This window comes from Carcharodon carcharias, chromosome 16, assembly GCF_017639515.1.
Source record: "Carcharodon carcharias isolate sCarCar2 chromosome 16, sCarCar2.pri, whole genome shotgun sequence".
Taxonomy (NCBI): domain Eukaryota; kingdom Metazoa; phylum Chordata; class Chondrichthyes; order Lamniformes; family Lamnidae; genus Carcharodon; species Carcharodon carcharias.
The window spans coordinates 81,524,490-81,539,656 of NC_054482.1; the positions used below are offsets into that span (position 1 = coordinate 81,524,490).

General features: G+C 39.1%; 1 protein-coding gene across 2 annotated transcripts in view; it reads left to right on the forward strand.

The window, feature by feature from the left end:
• Positions 1-5,939, forward strand: part of dmap1 (DNA methyltransferase 1 associated protein 1) — a 57,399-nt gene extending 51,460 nt beyond the window's left edge. Inside the window, exon 11 of one of the 2 annotated variants that reach the window (XM_041207529.1) lies at positions 5,356-5,939. In XM_041207529.1, the coding sequence (XP_041063463.1) occupies positions 5,356-5,415 (60 nt within the window). In that variant the 3' untranslated portion in view covers positions 5,416-5,939. The remainder of the gene's footprint in view (positions 1-5,355) is intronic. The other variant, XM_041207530.1, reaches the window with a different exon arrangement.
• Positions 5,940-15,167: the final 9,228 nt, after the last annotated feature.

Below are 15,167 nucleotides of genomic sequence, written 5' to 3' on the forward strand. Positions count from 1 at the left end.
TTTGAGAGTACACATATTTGGTGACACTAGAATTTCAGGCTTGTAGTGGGTAGACTTTCTGATTTGTACTTAATTGGCACTTCTGATGAGAAATACAATCAAAATTGTGCTCAGTTTGAGAAATGCTTTCTTTCCTCCAAGTTTCTGCTCAAACTCATTTCCATATCGCCAAATGCAAAATCTGCCAATACAATCAGATGGCATTTTAAAACGTTATGCTTTTATTAAGTTTTTGTTTTAATAAATATTCCTTGATCTATTAAGAGTGATAACATGGTAAACTTCAATTATTACAGCTGAAAATAGGTTTATCACAGAAAAATAAGCACTTTAAATCAGTGTCAGTTCATCACCTGTGAATAAAACTATTTTAAATTACTGATGATTTTTTTAAATAAACAAGACTATTTTCTAGTTAGATTGGGGTACAGTAATCAGTTCCCTAGTAAGTTTTTAAAATAATTCAAAATTTACCTATTAATGTCCTCATTCCCAAAAGATCCAAATTAATTTGTGGAACCTTCTCAAAGGCCTGCAAATGAGTACAATTAGCAGTAACTCCCAATGGTGATTAATTCACCATGCGGGCATGGCCAGTTTGTGGAGCCTGCTACTAGTGTGATGTTTTTAAAACTCATGCAAAAGATTGGAGAAACGCAGATTGTGCTTAACATTTCACAATTGTTTGCTTTGGTTATGCTGATTTGGGGCGAATTACGCGAAAAAACCAGCTCAATCGAGTGGAAATTTCAGGGCATAGAAATCATGTTTAATCTTCATAAACTGACACTATTCCAGAAATAGTTAAAGTTGTGTTTGTGCTGGTCAGTCAAACTTAATAAGATTCTCATTTTCTGATTGCTCTACTATTTGATAAATAAAAATTATCTGCTATCATAGACTACCCTATATAGACTGCATTACCGTGCAGGACATCACAAGATTTATATTGTACTTTTGTGATTGCCTATTAAACTAACTGCTATTTTTGTTCAATATTCTGTTAACTACATGTGAAACAGTAAAACACAACTTCTATTCCCTACATAGGGAGGAAAGGCTTAATCAACGACCAGCGAAATGCCTGATTTTTTTTTCTCCAAATACAACTCTACACAGCTTAAAATAACATTTACAGCATGTTTTAAAAGAAAAAAATTCTTGGGAGAAGAAACAACTTATCCATAAAATTAGGCATTGTATGTTAGCAGCATCTCCCAGAATATCCCTCTACATGGCCTTACATCTTGCTGTGTCACCTGAACTTGAGTTCACCTGTATTTTTTGAACTTGTGTTATGTATCTTTGGCCTGCCTGAATGAATCAATTCAACTAGTTATTGGATGATAACTCCTAGAATGCACCATTGTCATTCAGGTGGACTGTAATTCCCAAAATGCATCTTGGGACACCATATTCAAATGAAGAGAACTGGACTCTGACAAGTTGTATTGGACTCCCTTCCAAATGCTCTTTAGTACTTATAATATCCACAAATCTCCCAGAGATAAATCTTTTTGGCTTGAAAGATGGAATTAAAGTATGCTTCTTAATGCTGGAAAAAGTGTACCACATAAAGTGACAAAATCTAAATTTTATAAGGTTTATGCCCAAAGATCCTTTTGTGAAATCAATTTATGCTTTTGTTACTTAATCAGTTTCACTGTGCCACTGCTCCAATAAACTACTCTTTTGTCTACCTCAGATTTTGCCCCTTACAATAGAAGTGATTGAATGATAAATATAACTGCATAACTCCGTGTCTGCAATGCACTTTCTGTCTTTATATGACCCAAAGCACAATTCAGATCTGTTTTTTCAGTTTTCTGCTTTCTTTGAAGCATTTGGCTAGCTTTTGTCAATTTTCTAGGTTGACATGTGCTGCCATGGAAAAGGTTCAAAAACTAGGATTGATTCAGTATGCTGTCCTGCTTCAATGAGCTGTTCTGTGGAGTGTTAACAAGTTTATGTTCGTAATTTGTTATACAGGAGAGCTTTAAGATCTTGAGAAGGTTCTGAGTGAAAGCCAAAAATTAAATCTGAGTTGCTAAGTAATTGTACACTTAACAATGGTGTTGGTAGAGAACATGCTGGTGTTTAAACACACACATTACAGAAAATGTAGGCATTTTTTGGAGGGAAATATAAATTTTCAAAGCTCAAAAGACCAGACCTTTTCAGAAAGCTTGCATTCCTTTCACCAGCTGTAACAACTTCTGCTATTGCCAACTGTTCTCCACCACAGAATGGAGTAACTTCTGTTCCTTGTCTGTCACTTTTGCTATTTTCAAAAGGGTCAGATTCAACTTAACTCCATCTTTGCTCTCAATCTTATGTGGTTCATTTGAGAGAACTAGTACTGGTAAGAGTTACTGTGTGTAGCAGGACATTTAATGTGTACTTTTTTTTTGTTGGTAACCTTTGCTATGTGCACTAAGTAGATTTCATCCAATTAGTTTGCAACCAGTGCAAAACAGTCATATATGTTTTCTCAAAATTGCCTCGTTACCATTCATGATTTGGACACTCATCCTCCTTTAGTGAAGCCATATGTGCAATGAGAATGGATAAGGAGTCCACATTATACCTGATTCAAATATAAAGTTTCATAGTTAAGTCTTTTGATATATTTAAAGAATATTAATGGATCCCTATTATATACTTTTTATCAATCAGCATAAAATCATACAGAATGTCACTTTTGAAAATTGGGATTGGAGATTTCCTGCAGGGCATTTTCTGTGGTGTACAAAATAGTTAAAATGTTAAATACAGCTCTGACCTTTACTGGCTGATTAAACAACGAGGATGGCATTAGATTAGAATAAGACTGAAGGTCAAACCAATTCACTGTACAACCATTTTAGAGTGCTTTTAAAATTGTTTTTAACATTACCTCCTTTCCCCCCACAAAAATGTAATTTTGCTAGTACTTTGAAAATACAAGAATTAACCTAATAGCGGTAGCTTGGTAATTTCTTAACTATTTCAGAACTGAAGGTACTTTTGAAATGCCGTATGTCGGACTTTAATCCTCTTTGTGAATGCCTGGAAAGCTGAATTGGAGTGGGGTGGCCCAGTAGTAAGGATCTGCTAAGGGACATGAGTTTGGATCAATGTCTGTGCCTTCACAATTGGGCTTTCTTGCTGGATGGGAGAAAGGAGATGGTAGCTACTTAGAGAGTGGTGCAAGCAGAAATCACCAAGTTGTTCCATCCCAAATGCACCACTGTTAGACTAGGGAAATTAGAACTCTGCACGTTTAAACTCACCAGTATCTGATTGCCAGTTAGAGAATATCTGACAGACTATTGAGGTCTTCGAGAGATACATAAAGACGATAAACCTCAAAAAACCCCACCCTTGACTCTTCCTTTCAAACTACAGCCCCATCTCCAACTTCTCTTTCCTTTTCAAAGTCCTTGAAGGTGTGAGCGCCTTCCAAATTCATGTCCATCTCTCCTGCAGATACATATTTGAATCTCAGATTTCTGCCCCTTCCACAGCACTAAAATCCAAAGTTACAAATGACATCCTATGTGACTGTTCATGGTAAACTATTCTTCCTCATCCTTTTCAACCTGTCTGTGGCATTTGACACAGTTGATCTTATCCATTATCCAGCTGAGTGTGACTGGCTTTGCCCGGTTCTATTCCTGTCTGACCTGTCATAGCCAGAGAACCTCCTCCAATGGCTTCTCTTTCGGCTCCCATATCCTTGCCTCTGGAGTCACTTAAGCTCTCGACAACATCATCGGAGAATACAACATCAGATTCCACATGTACACTGGCGACCACACCACCACCTCTCCTGACCCTTCCACTGCATCTGACTTGGCACAATGCTTGTCTAACACCCAGTATTGAATTGTAAAAATATATGAAATAAAAGCAGGAGTAGGCCATTAAAGTCCCTGAAACTGCTCCATCATTCAATAAAATCATGGCTGATCTGATCTTGGCCTTAACTCTACTTTCCTGCCAGTTCCCCATTGACTCCCCTATTGCTCAAAAATCTGTCTATCTCAACCTATATTCATTATCTCAGCCTCCACAGCTCTCTGGGGCACAGAATTCCAAAAATTCACAACTGTCTGAGAAAAGAAATTCATCCTCACCTCTATCTTAGATGGACGATCCCTTATTCTGAAACAGTGCCCCCAGTTCTAGATTTCCCCCATGACAGGAAACATCCTCAGCATGTACCCATGTCAAGCCTCCTCAAAACTTAAATCTTTCGATATGATCACCTCTTATTTTTCTAAACTCTAATGAGGCTGACTGACCTATAGTTTTCTGTTTTTTGTCTTCCTCCATTCTTGAATAGGAGCATTACGTTCACAGTTTCTAATCGGCTGGGGCCTCTCCAGAACCTGCAGTCATCATGGACTCAGGCCATCAGATCCGCAGGATTTGTTAACCTTTAGGCCCATTAGTTTGCCCAGCAATTTTTCTCCAGTGATAATTGTTTTAAGTTCCTCCTTCCCTTTTGTCACCTTGATTTTTCCACTGGCTTGTAGTGTCTTCTATTGTGAAGACGGTTACAAAATATTTACTAAGAGACTCTCCTATTTCTTTGTTTCCCATTATTAATTCCCAGTCTCATCCTCAATGGGACCAACTTTTACTTCAGCTATTCTTTTCCTTTTCATATACTTGTTGAAACTCTGGTCTGTTTCTATAGTTCGTACTAGTTTACTTTCATAATCTATTTTCTCCCTCTGTTTTTTTAAGTCTGGGAAAGTATGTTGCTTTGAAAGGCTCAAAGATGGGAAGCTATGCTGTGTATGGTAGAATCGCCTGCAGAAATCCATGTCAAGCAAGGGCCTATCTTGTTTCCCAAATAATGAAGTCTTGCAGTATATGGTCCAGTCATTAGCCTTTCCAAGTAGGCAAAGGTCATGAAATAAAATCTTTCTGGGGAAAAATAATAATTGCAACAGTGCAGTAAATGATCTTTTTGACTGTTTAAGGTGTCAGCAATGTAATACTGTAGATGAAATACAAACAAGCTCATGATAACCATCATGCATCCCAGATGAATTGACACTTGAATTGAGATTTCCTTTAATTATCATTTAAGTCCGCAGTCACATTCTCACCTTCATTGTTTGATCCACACTGGCAATCCAATTAGTGCACGCCTCTGTTGTTCAACATGTCAGTGTTGATGGATCTTCACCTTTCTTAGAAAATAGTGATTTGTATAGCAACATAGCCATTTTACTTGCTACTGTTTTTAAGATCGCAAGTTTCTAGCTGCTGTCTGAATTTCAAGAGTTAATCTGGAGACGTTGCCGACCATGCAAATGGTTTGATGCATGCTGTCTTACATCCTGATTTTTGATTTTACAGAGGAAGCGAAGAGAATCTGCATCAAGCTGTTCTTCAGTAAAGAAATTGAAGAAACCCTGAACTGGTTTGAAAGGCTAGGAAGTGGACAAAATGTGGTTAAACGGATCTTTCACCACATAGCAGCTATGCTCCTACATTTTATTCAGAAAAGACCAACAAAACTCCAGGAAATCAGGAGCAGTGAGCACTGTTGATAAATTATCTGGCAGTGGCATAGTTAGGAAGTAACAAATGCTGTGTCCCATCATATCAAACAAAAACTGCTAGGCCATTTCCTGTAGAAGTTCTACCAATACCCTAACTGACCCAGAATTTCATTAATGAGGCATATTTACACATGAAATGGATCACAGTGCTTTTAATATTTGTATGATTGTTTTCTTTGTAGGGTTTTGTTCTCTTTGGTACAGGGCAGTGAAACCATCACTCGCATGACTTTATTTTTATGAATTTTCATCGTGAAGAAAAGAAGGCTGCGGTTGTATGCAGTATCCAGTTACTAGGAACAGTGTTCAAAAGAAATTGCAAACATTTATTGTAGTGGAGAAAATGTCAACATAGAATAAAGGATTTTTTAAAAAATGTTTGCAGTATCTCACCGTTATTTGAAGTCAGTGCTGGAATTCCCTGTTATGATACGTAATCATTTGTTTAGAGCAATACTGGAAGGAATACTATATACATCTTGTGCACTTCGTCAAATTTATAATATAAGTCTTTCTTGGGTCACTCTGCCTGACGCACTGCTTCCATCATGTTTTCCCATTGATTTAATGAATTCCTCCATGCTTGGCCGTCAAGGTATTTGAGGCTGTATTTGAACCTCCCACATTTGTTTCCAGAATACACAATATATTTAATTGTTTAAAAATGTTTAAACTTAATGTTTAAAATATTAATGGGATTCTTGTAATTAAAAACAAGAAATGCTGGAAAAACTCAACAGTTTTGGCAGCATCTGTGGAGAGAGAAACAGAGTTAATGTTTCGAGTCTGTATAACTTCTTCAGAGCTGAAGAGAGGTAGAAATGTGATGGGTTTTATGCTGTTGAAAAAGTCTGGGGGGAACAAAACAGAAGGTCAGGGATAAATTGAAGCCCAGGAGGGGTTAAATGACAAAGATGTCATGGACACAAGGCAAAGGGAGTGATAAGGATAGTGTTAAAGACAAATGCAGGTGTTAATTGTGGCATAATGGTCAAATAGCAGAATATGTTAATAGCAGAACAAGGGTCAGCACTTTCTGAAAGCAAAACATGGAAACAAATTACAGACTGGGCAAAGTGTTGAGTCTCCTAGCGCAGACTGGGTGACTGCCTTGCAGAACACATTCGCTCAGTTCGTACGCATATCCCCTACCTTTCTGTCCTTGGCCTGCTACAATGTTCCAGTGAAGTCCAACGCAAACTGGAGGAACAGCATATCATCTTCCAATTAGGCACTTCATAGCCTTCCAGACTTAACGTTGAGTTCAACAATTTTAGACCTAGAACTCTGACCTCCATTTTGATTTTTTTTTTCCCTGCGCCCCCCAAGTCTCTAACTTCTTGTCATGTTTTGCTTTCAGAAAGTGCTGGCCCATGTTCTGCTATTAAAACATTCTGCTATTCGACCTTTATGCCACTATTAACACCTGCCTTCATCTTTAAAACTATTACCATTCTCTTACGTCCATGACATCTTTGTCATTTAACTTCTCCTGAGCTCCAACCTATTCCTGACTTTGTTTTGCTTCACCTGCTCCACCCCTGCCCCCATCCTCATTTTATTGACAACAGGATCTGTCAACATGGTCACTGAAAACCCAATATTAGCACCCTGACCCAAGAATCTCCTTATTGCGTCCATCACATTTGCTCCATCTTCCCCAATACCTTCACACTGCATGCCCTCACACTTTCATATCCCACAATCTCTTTTGGATATATTCTTCCCATCACTTAGTCTGTTTTACATATCTCTTAATTTTTGACCAGCATTACCTAAAGTACATTAGCAACATAATACTGATGCCATTACAATATATGTTCCTCTTTGTTTAAATAATAAATAGTGTACAAATAGGCAGACAATCATAGTATCCAAATCTGAAAATATTACTCCAAATGTTATTCTGTGTGATAGAAATGCAGTTTGTTATTTAATCAAGTTAAATCAATCATCATCATAATGTACGTAACGTGGAATCTAGCAACACATCCTTACACTCAGTGGGAATAATCCAAGAGATCTGCTTGTTATTTTATAGACAACTAACTAGAACAGATTTCTCATGAAATTGACTATGAGCAGGATTTCCCAGTTGGCGTGCAGGGGGTGGGACGCATAAAATGGCGCGGGATGACGACGGGCGGTTCTCCCAATGTCACCCTGCGTTGTTTCAATTTACAGATCAGGGCACAGCTGAATCAGTGCTTCCTGGCGGATGTCACACTGGGTGACCCTTAATTGGCCTCACCACGTAAAATGGTAGCGCTCCTGAACTGCCCCACCACCAAACCCTCCCCTCCGGCCACATCCCCCAACAGGGAGAAAATTCTGCCCTATGGTTTTTGGGAGTATGAAAGAATTCTAAGTATTTTCACCAAGAATCCAGCTTCGACAAGTATTGGTCAACTGTGTTTAAATTGAAACATACAATGAACACAGTTCTAGGCAATGACATTAGAGCCAGGGCAGCAGTTCCACAGGTGAGAAAAGTTGTGTGTTAACCTTTGCTGCTGACACTTTTTGTAGACAATATTAAGATGCAGCTGTTGAACACTCCTGTTGTAAACCTGGAGGCCTGGACTAAAAGTTAGTTGTGGAGCTGCTTCAATCATTACCCATGTGTAGAATTTCTATTTTTACAGAATTTGCTCGAGTGTCTTGTCACTAAAAAGACTATTGTATTACGTTTATTATGAATATTTTAATAAGGAATTTGTGCTTTAGTATAAAACTGGAAAGCAATGGGCTGTTAAAACATCAAAGGCAAACACGTAAGGAAGGGTTAGTGATAGAGGATCATACACAGTTACGTTAAATGTGAGATATGCAGCATAGTCAAACTGGAAACTCGCCTTAATTAGTGTTTTTTTTATTTTGACAAGGATTCACTTCAAGGAATCTTGTTTCTGTTTCCCCAACCCCATTTTTGTTGAAGTATATCATAAATAGTAATTTTTATTTTCATAATTTCAGTGTAGAAAAGTTTACAGTTACATACCTTTGTTTTTATGTTGCTGCTGTCACCCACATGATAATGACTGTTGTTTCTGTCCCATCACCTTACTCTGCAGCAGGGAAGTTGGATCGGTCTGCTATGGAGATTGGGTGAGGTGGTGGGGGGGAGCACAGGGGTGATGATGATGGGTTTTGGAAGTAGAATAATGATGGAGCTATATTTCCCCTAGTGCAGATTAAACATTGTGTTGCTCTGTATTTTAGTGTGTTGAAGTAATTTTTCACTGGATTGGTTTTTGCCCCAAAGTAGTGTTCTTTTGCATTATGGTTATCATAGTTTTATTTTCCTGATGAATTGTAACTGATGAATTGAATTATAAATTCCATAGCTAATAATTTGGTGCTGGCAGAGGGAAAGTTTGAACCTTGCCACTGGAAGGTGCTATAGTACAAGAACTTTCATATGTTGCATATTATAGTAATGTTTGCAATGGGGAATCAGTGACTTAATGGAATGATTATGATGTTTTAATTTTATAATTATGCCTAACGGTTTGAAAACCTACAGATGTGTGGTTTAAAGTTTGTCAAGATTACTTAATCCACTGCTACCAATGAGTTGATTATGCTGTGATTTTATCCATGCTATTCCTCACATCTAATGAACTTGTGACATCAATCTATTAGAACATACAAAAAGAAAAGCAACAATTGTGCCAATAACATTTTAGTACTGTAGATGATGGCAAGTAAGTTGATCTTGGAAGGATTTTTGAAGGCTTCAAAGAACATGAGCCAACTGTTACGGTCTGAGATGGAAGGAATGTGCAGTTAATTCTAGCCCCACTTCTCCACAGGTTGTAAAAATGGTTTAAATGTTTAATTCACCCACAAAACTGGCCAACTATTTACCTTTGACACTTATTCCCAGCATAAAAAGACTCTAACCAGGCTTCTTCCAGTAAACACACAAAAAAAATGATTCATGATGAAACAAACCTTTTTAATAAAAACAAGATAATAAACTGGCTAACATACAAGTTGTAGTTTAGAAGTGTAACGATTTTTCCTCCTTTTTGAAAAAAAGATATTCGACCCCCCTTCCCCATATACTCACACACAGACACAAAACAGGACAAAACATACACAGTCCCCTGCAGAGGCTACAGTATGTGAGAGTTTCTTTTAAAATAAACTAAAATTTGAAGAGATCGCGATGCTGTTAATCTAACAGAATTCTGGTCACAATAGGTCTATAAGTTCCTTCAGACAGTTTTTTTTTGGTGAAATTTCTTGTCTCTTGTCACAACTTTGCAGATTTAAAAAAAACAATGATTTATTCCAATGAGACATCTCTGAAGAAGGCTTAACACAAAGGTGGGGCAGAGGGAAAGAGTCTTTTTCTTGCAGCCTGCTTCTAAGGCGCACACACACACATGCACTGTCTGAGAATTTTAGAGACTAAGATTTTCAAAGAATACTTCTCTTAGGCTAGGTGTTTTTAATCATTCACAAGAATCTTTAGCCTGGCAACAGCAGTACTTTGTTAACTTAGATTTGCAAAGTATCTCTCCCCTCTCTAGGTGTTCCCACTGGACATCTGTGACCCATGGTTTCTTGAAGAATAGCATATTCACAGCCCCAAATTATTTTAAAGGTTTACAAGATTAACTCAGGAGGAACAATGTCCAAAAGTCAGTGTCCTTCAAATTTTTCAAAAACTGGTTCCTCTCACAAAACTTACGTCAAGTATAAAATGTGAACAGATGTTGTGGGTAGTCGCAATTTTGAAATGTGGGGAAAAAAATAACACCATTAATTCATAGATTATGGTCAATGGCCCTGCAATTTTTCAGTTTTCCCTAGACTCGTGAGGTGCCAGAGGACTGGAGAATTGCAAACATTACGCCCTTGTTCAAAAAAATTTGTAAGGATTAGCCCAGCAATCACAGACCACTCAGTTTAATTTCAGTGGTGGGGAAGCTCTAGAGGCAATTATTGGGGATTGAATTAGTAGCCATCTGGAAAAATGTGGGTTGATTCGGAAGAGCTAGCATAGATTTCTAAAGGGAAAGTCGTGTTTAATAACTTGGAGTTTTTGAAGAGGTAACAGAGAAGGTTGATGAGGGTAATGCTGTTGATGTGGTGTACATGGACTTCCAAAAGACATTTGATACAGTGCCACACAACAGACTTGTGAGAAAAGTTATAACTCCTGGAATAAAAGGGACAGTAGCAATGTGGATACAAAAATGGCTGAATAATAGGAAACAGAGGGTAATGGTCAATGGATATTTTTCGAGCTGAAGGAAGGTTTGTGGTGGAGTTCCCTGGGGTTGGTCTTGGGACCCTTTCTTTTCATGATATATATTAATGATCAAGACCTTGGTGTGCAGGGAAAATTTCAGTTTGTGGATGATACAAAACTTGGAAGCATTGTAAACTGAGGAGGACATTCTAGAACTTCAAAAGGACAAGTTGGTGGAGTGGGCAGATGAGTGGCAGATGAAATTCAATGCGGAGAAGTGTGAGGCGATACATTTTAGTAGGAAGGACATTGAGCGAAAACAGAAAATAAGGGTACAATTCTAACGGGTGTGCAGGAGTAGAGGGAATTGAGTGTTTATGTGCATAGATCATTGAAGGTGGCAGAAAAGGTGGAGACAGCAGTTAATAAAGCATGCAGCATCCTGGGCCTTATTAATAGGGGCATGGAGTACAAGAGTGGGGGGTTATGCTGAGCTTATATAAAACACTAGTTAGATCTCAGCTGGAGTATTGTGCACAGTTCTGGGCGCCACACTATAGGAAGGATGTGAACGCATTGGAGAGAGTACAGGAGAGGTTTACAAGAATGGTTCCAGGGATGAGAAACTTGAGTTATGAAGATAAATTAGAGGGGTTGGGACTGTTCTCCTTGGAGAGGAGAAGAGGAGATTTGATAGAGATATTCAAAATCACGAGGGCACTGGATAGAGTAGATAGAGAGAAATGATCCTGCTCATAAAAGGATCGAGAACGAGAGGGCACAGATTTAAAGTGATTTGCAAAGCAGCAAATGTGATGAGAGAAAAAACTTTTTCACACAGAGTGGTTCAAGTCTGGAATGCACTGCCTGGGAGTGTGGTGGAGGCAGGTTCAATTGAGGCATTCAAGAGGGCATAAGATGACTATTTGAATAGAAACAATGTGCAAAGGTACAGGTGGAAAAGCAGAAGACTGGCACTAAGTCATGATGCATATTTGGAGAACTGGTGCAGACATGATAGGCCGAACAGCTGCCTTCTGCGCTGTAACAATTCTGTGATTAAATTAATGCAGCATAGTTTACTGAATTAATTACCTTTAACCATAATCGAAGCATTTTAAAACCATCAAATTCATTGTCTCCTGCATCTGATGCAAAGTACATCGAATTTATTCTGAGTCACTGGTGCGGCATCATCGTTCGAATCCCACTTTGGAGCAGATCTGGCGCTTTTACTTTCCAAATTATTCCTCCACAACAAATCATCTTCCTCTCCATTGAATTAGATTATCTACATATTTTTGAATGATCTGTTGACACTTGGTGGCATCCCACGATTTGATAATGAAACCACACAAAACATTAAGTGGAGCAACACACACATTTCCACTCTTTGTGAAAGTGTTTTTCTCTGTCAATCATTTACCTATTCCATTCGGCGCGAACATAATCCTTGAATGGTTTGTGGAGGCTTGCATCCAAAAGTTGAACTACGGACATCAAACCTGCAATGTGGGTGTTATTTCTTTGCATGCCCACCTCATCAGTTATATGGGATCTGAACATGTCCCATACTAATAAGCTGCATTCTTCACTTAGGCTACCTGGACACATTATGGATCCATCCAATTTAGTCATGCACAAAAACTCCTGCAGAGTACATGGTGGTTGGCATAATTTTAAGTTTGGAAAATTATTGTATCTTTAATCAGCCATGCAGGCTAGTAACACCATGAATTTTGTCTTCTCATGTCCTGTTGTTTTCACTTATGATTGTTGCTTTAAGGCTAGCCTTATGAGTAAGGGTCACCTGGTCAGAACAGCCAATCAACACAGCATAGGGAAGCTTCCAGGGGAAGGAGTTTTCCTAGTCTGGAGGGTGTATTGTAGCCTTATTAGAGGCTTGCAGCTAATTCAGCAGCTCTGTAAATAAAGCTTGTTGTTCAACTAAAGAAGCCTCTCGGTGGTACATCTCTACATCCAGTGACGAGGATAAATGATCCTGGTGCTAACTCTCACCCTACAACTGTGAGTATCTTGTTTTAAAGAAGGAAAGAAAGAAAAAAAATATACTCACCAGGATGCCTCTATTTGGGATGATTGACCCATTTGGCTCCTCCACGGAGGACTGGAGTCAATACATCGAGCGTCTCAGGTTTTATTTCCAGGCCAATGAAATAGGAGAGGAGGCAAAGCGCAATGCAATTCTCTTGAGCATCTATCGAATTCAAACCTACAACACTATTCTCAGTCTCACAGCCCAAATCGTTCAGTGAGCTCGTGGATTTGGTGAAGGGCTAATTTCAGCCCAAACCATCAGTGATCATGCAAAGATTCAAATTTAATACAAGGATGAGGACCCCAGGCAAATTGATCACGATTTATGTTGCTCCGTGGAAGCAATTGTTAGAGCATTGTGATTTCGGAATGACCTTGAACGACATGCTATGGGATTGGCTAATTTGTGGCATGCGCAACAACGCCACTCAGCGTTGATTGCCTGTAGAAGCCGATATACATTTTAAACGAGCAATGGAGATGGTGTAGGCCATGGAAGGCGCTGAAAAAGATTTGCAGGAGCTAACAGAGCTTGCAGAATGGCACCGTTTACCAGTTAGGGTGGGAACCTGGTGTAGCGCCAAAACTGCAGGAGCAGCTGTGAAGCAGGAATGATTCCCAATCACCCAGAATCAAAAAAATATACTGGAGGCAATCAGACAGCGATCCTGAGGTTGAAATGTTACCTATGTGGGGGTAACCACACTCATGAAACATGTAGATTTAAGGAGGCCGAGTGCTATTACTGTGGCAAAAGAAGACATTTGATAAAGCAGTGCAGAGCTAAGACCAGACTGCCAAGTAACCAGCCAGCAAAGATGTTAGAAGTACATAATGTGAAAGAGCCTGAAGTAACCGATTCTGACATTCACTCTCTTTTTAATCTTAAAGCAGTCAAGGCAAACCCTATTACTGTCACACTCCACGTGAATGGGAAGCCTCTAGTTATGGAGGTGGATACAGGGGCATCAGCCACAGTGATGGATGAGCGCACATTTCAGTACCTGAGAGAACGTATCCAACCTTTGAGCCTGGAGAGAACTTTTGCCCAGTTGAAGACTTACATGGTAAAAGGCACTGTCATGGTACCTGTGAGCTCTGGGCAGCAGTCAGCCCAGATCCCAGTAGTAATAGTTACTGGGGAAGGACCAAGTCTTCTGGGCTGTGATTGGCTAAACAAAATCAAGTTAAATTGGTTTGAGATTTTTCAGGTGCGGGCAGGAGGACTGCTAGAATTAAAAAAAAATACAACAGCATCTTTTGCAAAGAATTAGGAAAAATCAAAGGTTTGCATGCCAAGATTTATGCTGATCCAGAGGCAACTCCCTGATTTTTTTTAAGGTAAGACAGGTACCATATTCCTTAAGAGAAAAAAGTGGATGCTGAGTTAAACAGGTGGGAGGAACGAGGCATCATACAGCCGGGTTCAATTTTCAGAATGGGCAGCAACTATTGTCCCCATACTGAAACTGGATAAGACCATCCGCATTTGCAGTGATTATAAGCTAACAGTTAATTGGACCGCCAAGTTGGATAAATATCCAATCCAAGAATTGAAAACTTGTATGCAAAGCTGGGAGCCGGTCGATCCTACACTAAATTGGATATGAGCCACATGTAGCAGCAATTCAATTTAGTTTACAAATCCAGGGGGTATGTCACAATAAACACCCACATTGGCTTATTCCAGTATACGCACCTATCTTTTGGCATGACCTTGGCATGTGCAGTATTTCAAAGGACGATGGGGAGTTTGCTACAGGGATTACCATGGGTTGTAGTATACCTTGACGATATCCTCAGAACTAGATTGACACAGGCCAAGAGCATTTAGCAAATTTAGAGGAGGTATTAAAAAGTTACCTATCTGGACCACTGTGTACACTGTGGAAGAAAAGGTTAAAGCGATAAAGGAGGCACCTTCCCCCACCAATATCACCAAACTCAAATCATTTTTAGGGATGGTAAACTATTACTGGCAGTTTTTACGCAACTTATAGACTGTACTGGCCCTCTTGCACATAACGATGCAGAAACACCCTCATTGGGAGAACCCTTCAACAGAGTAAAGTAACTGCTGCACTCCTCAACTTTGTTAGTGCATTTCGACCATCTAAAGAATTAATATTGACTTGCAACAACCCTCCATATGGTGCTGGTGCAGTGTAGCCCCATGAAATGGACAACTGCTCTGAGAAGCCAACAGTTACGTATCAAGAACTCTGGCCATAAAGGTTATTTGCAGATCGCGAAGGAACGACTGTCAATAGTCTTCAGAGTTAGAAAATTCCACCAGTACTTACATGGCAGGCACTTTACTATTGTTTCTGATCCTAAACCGC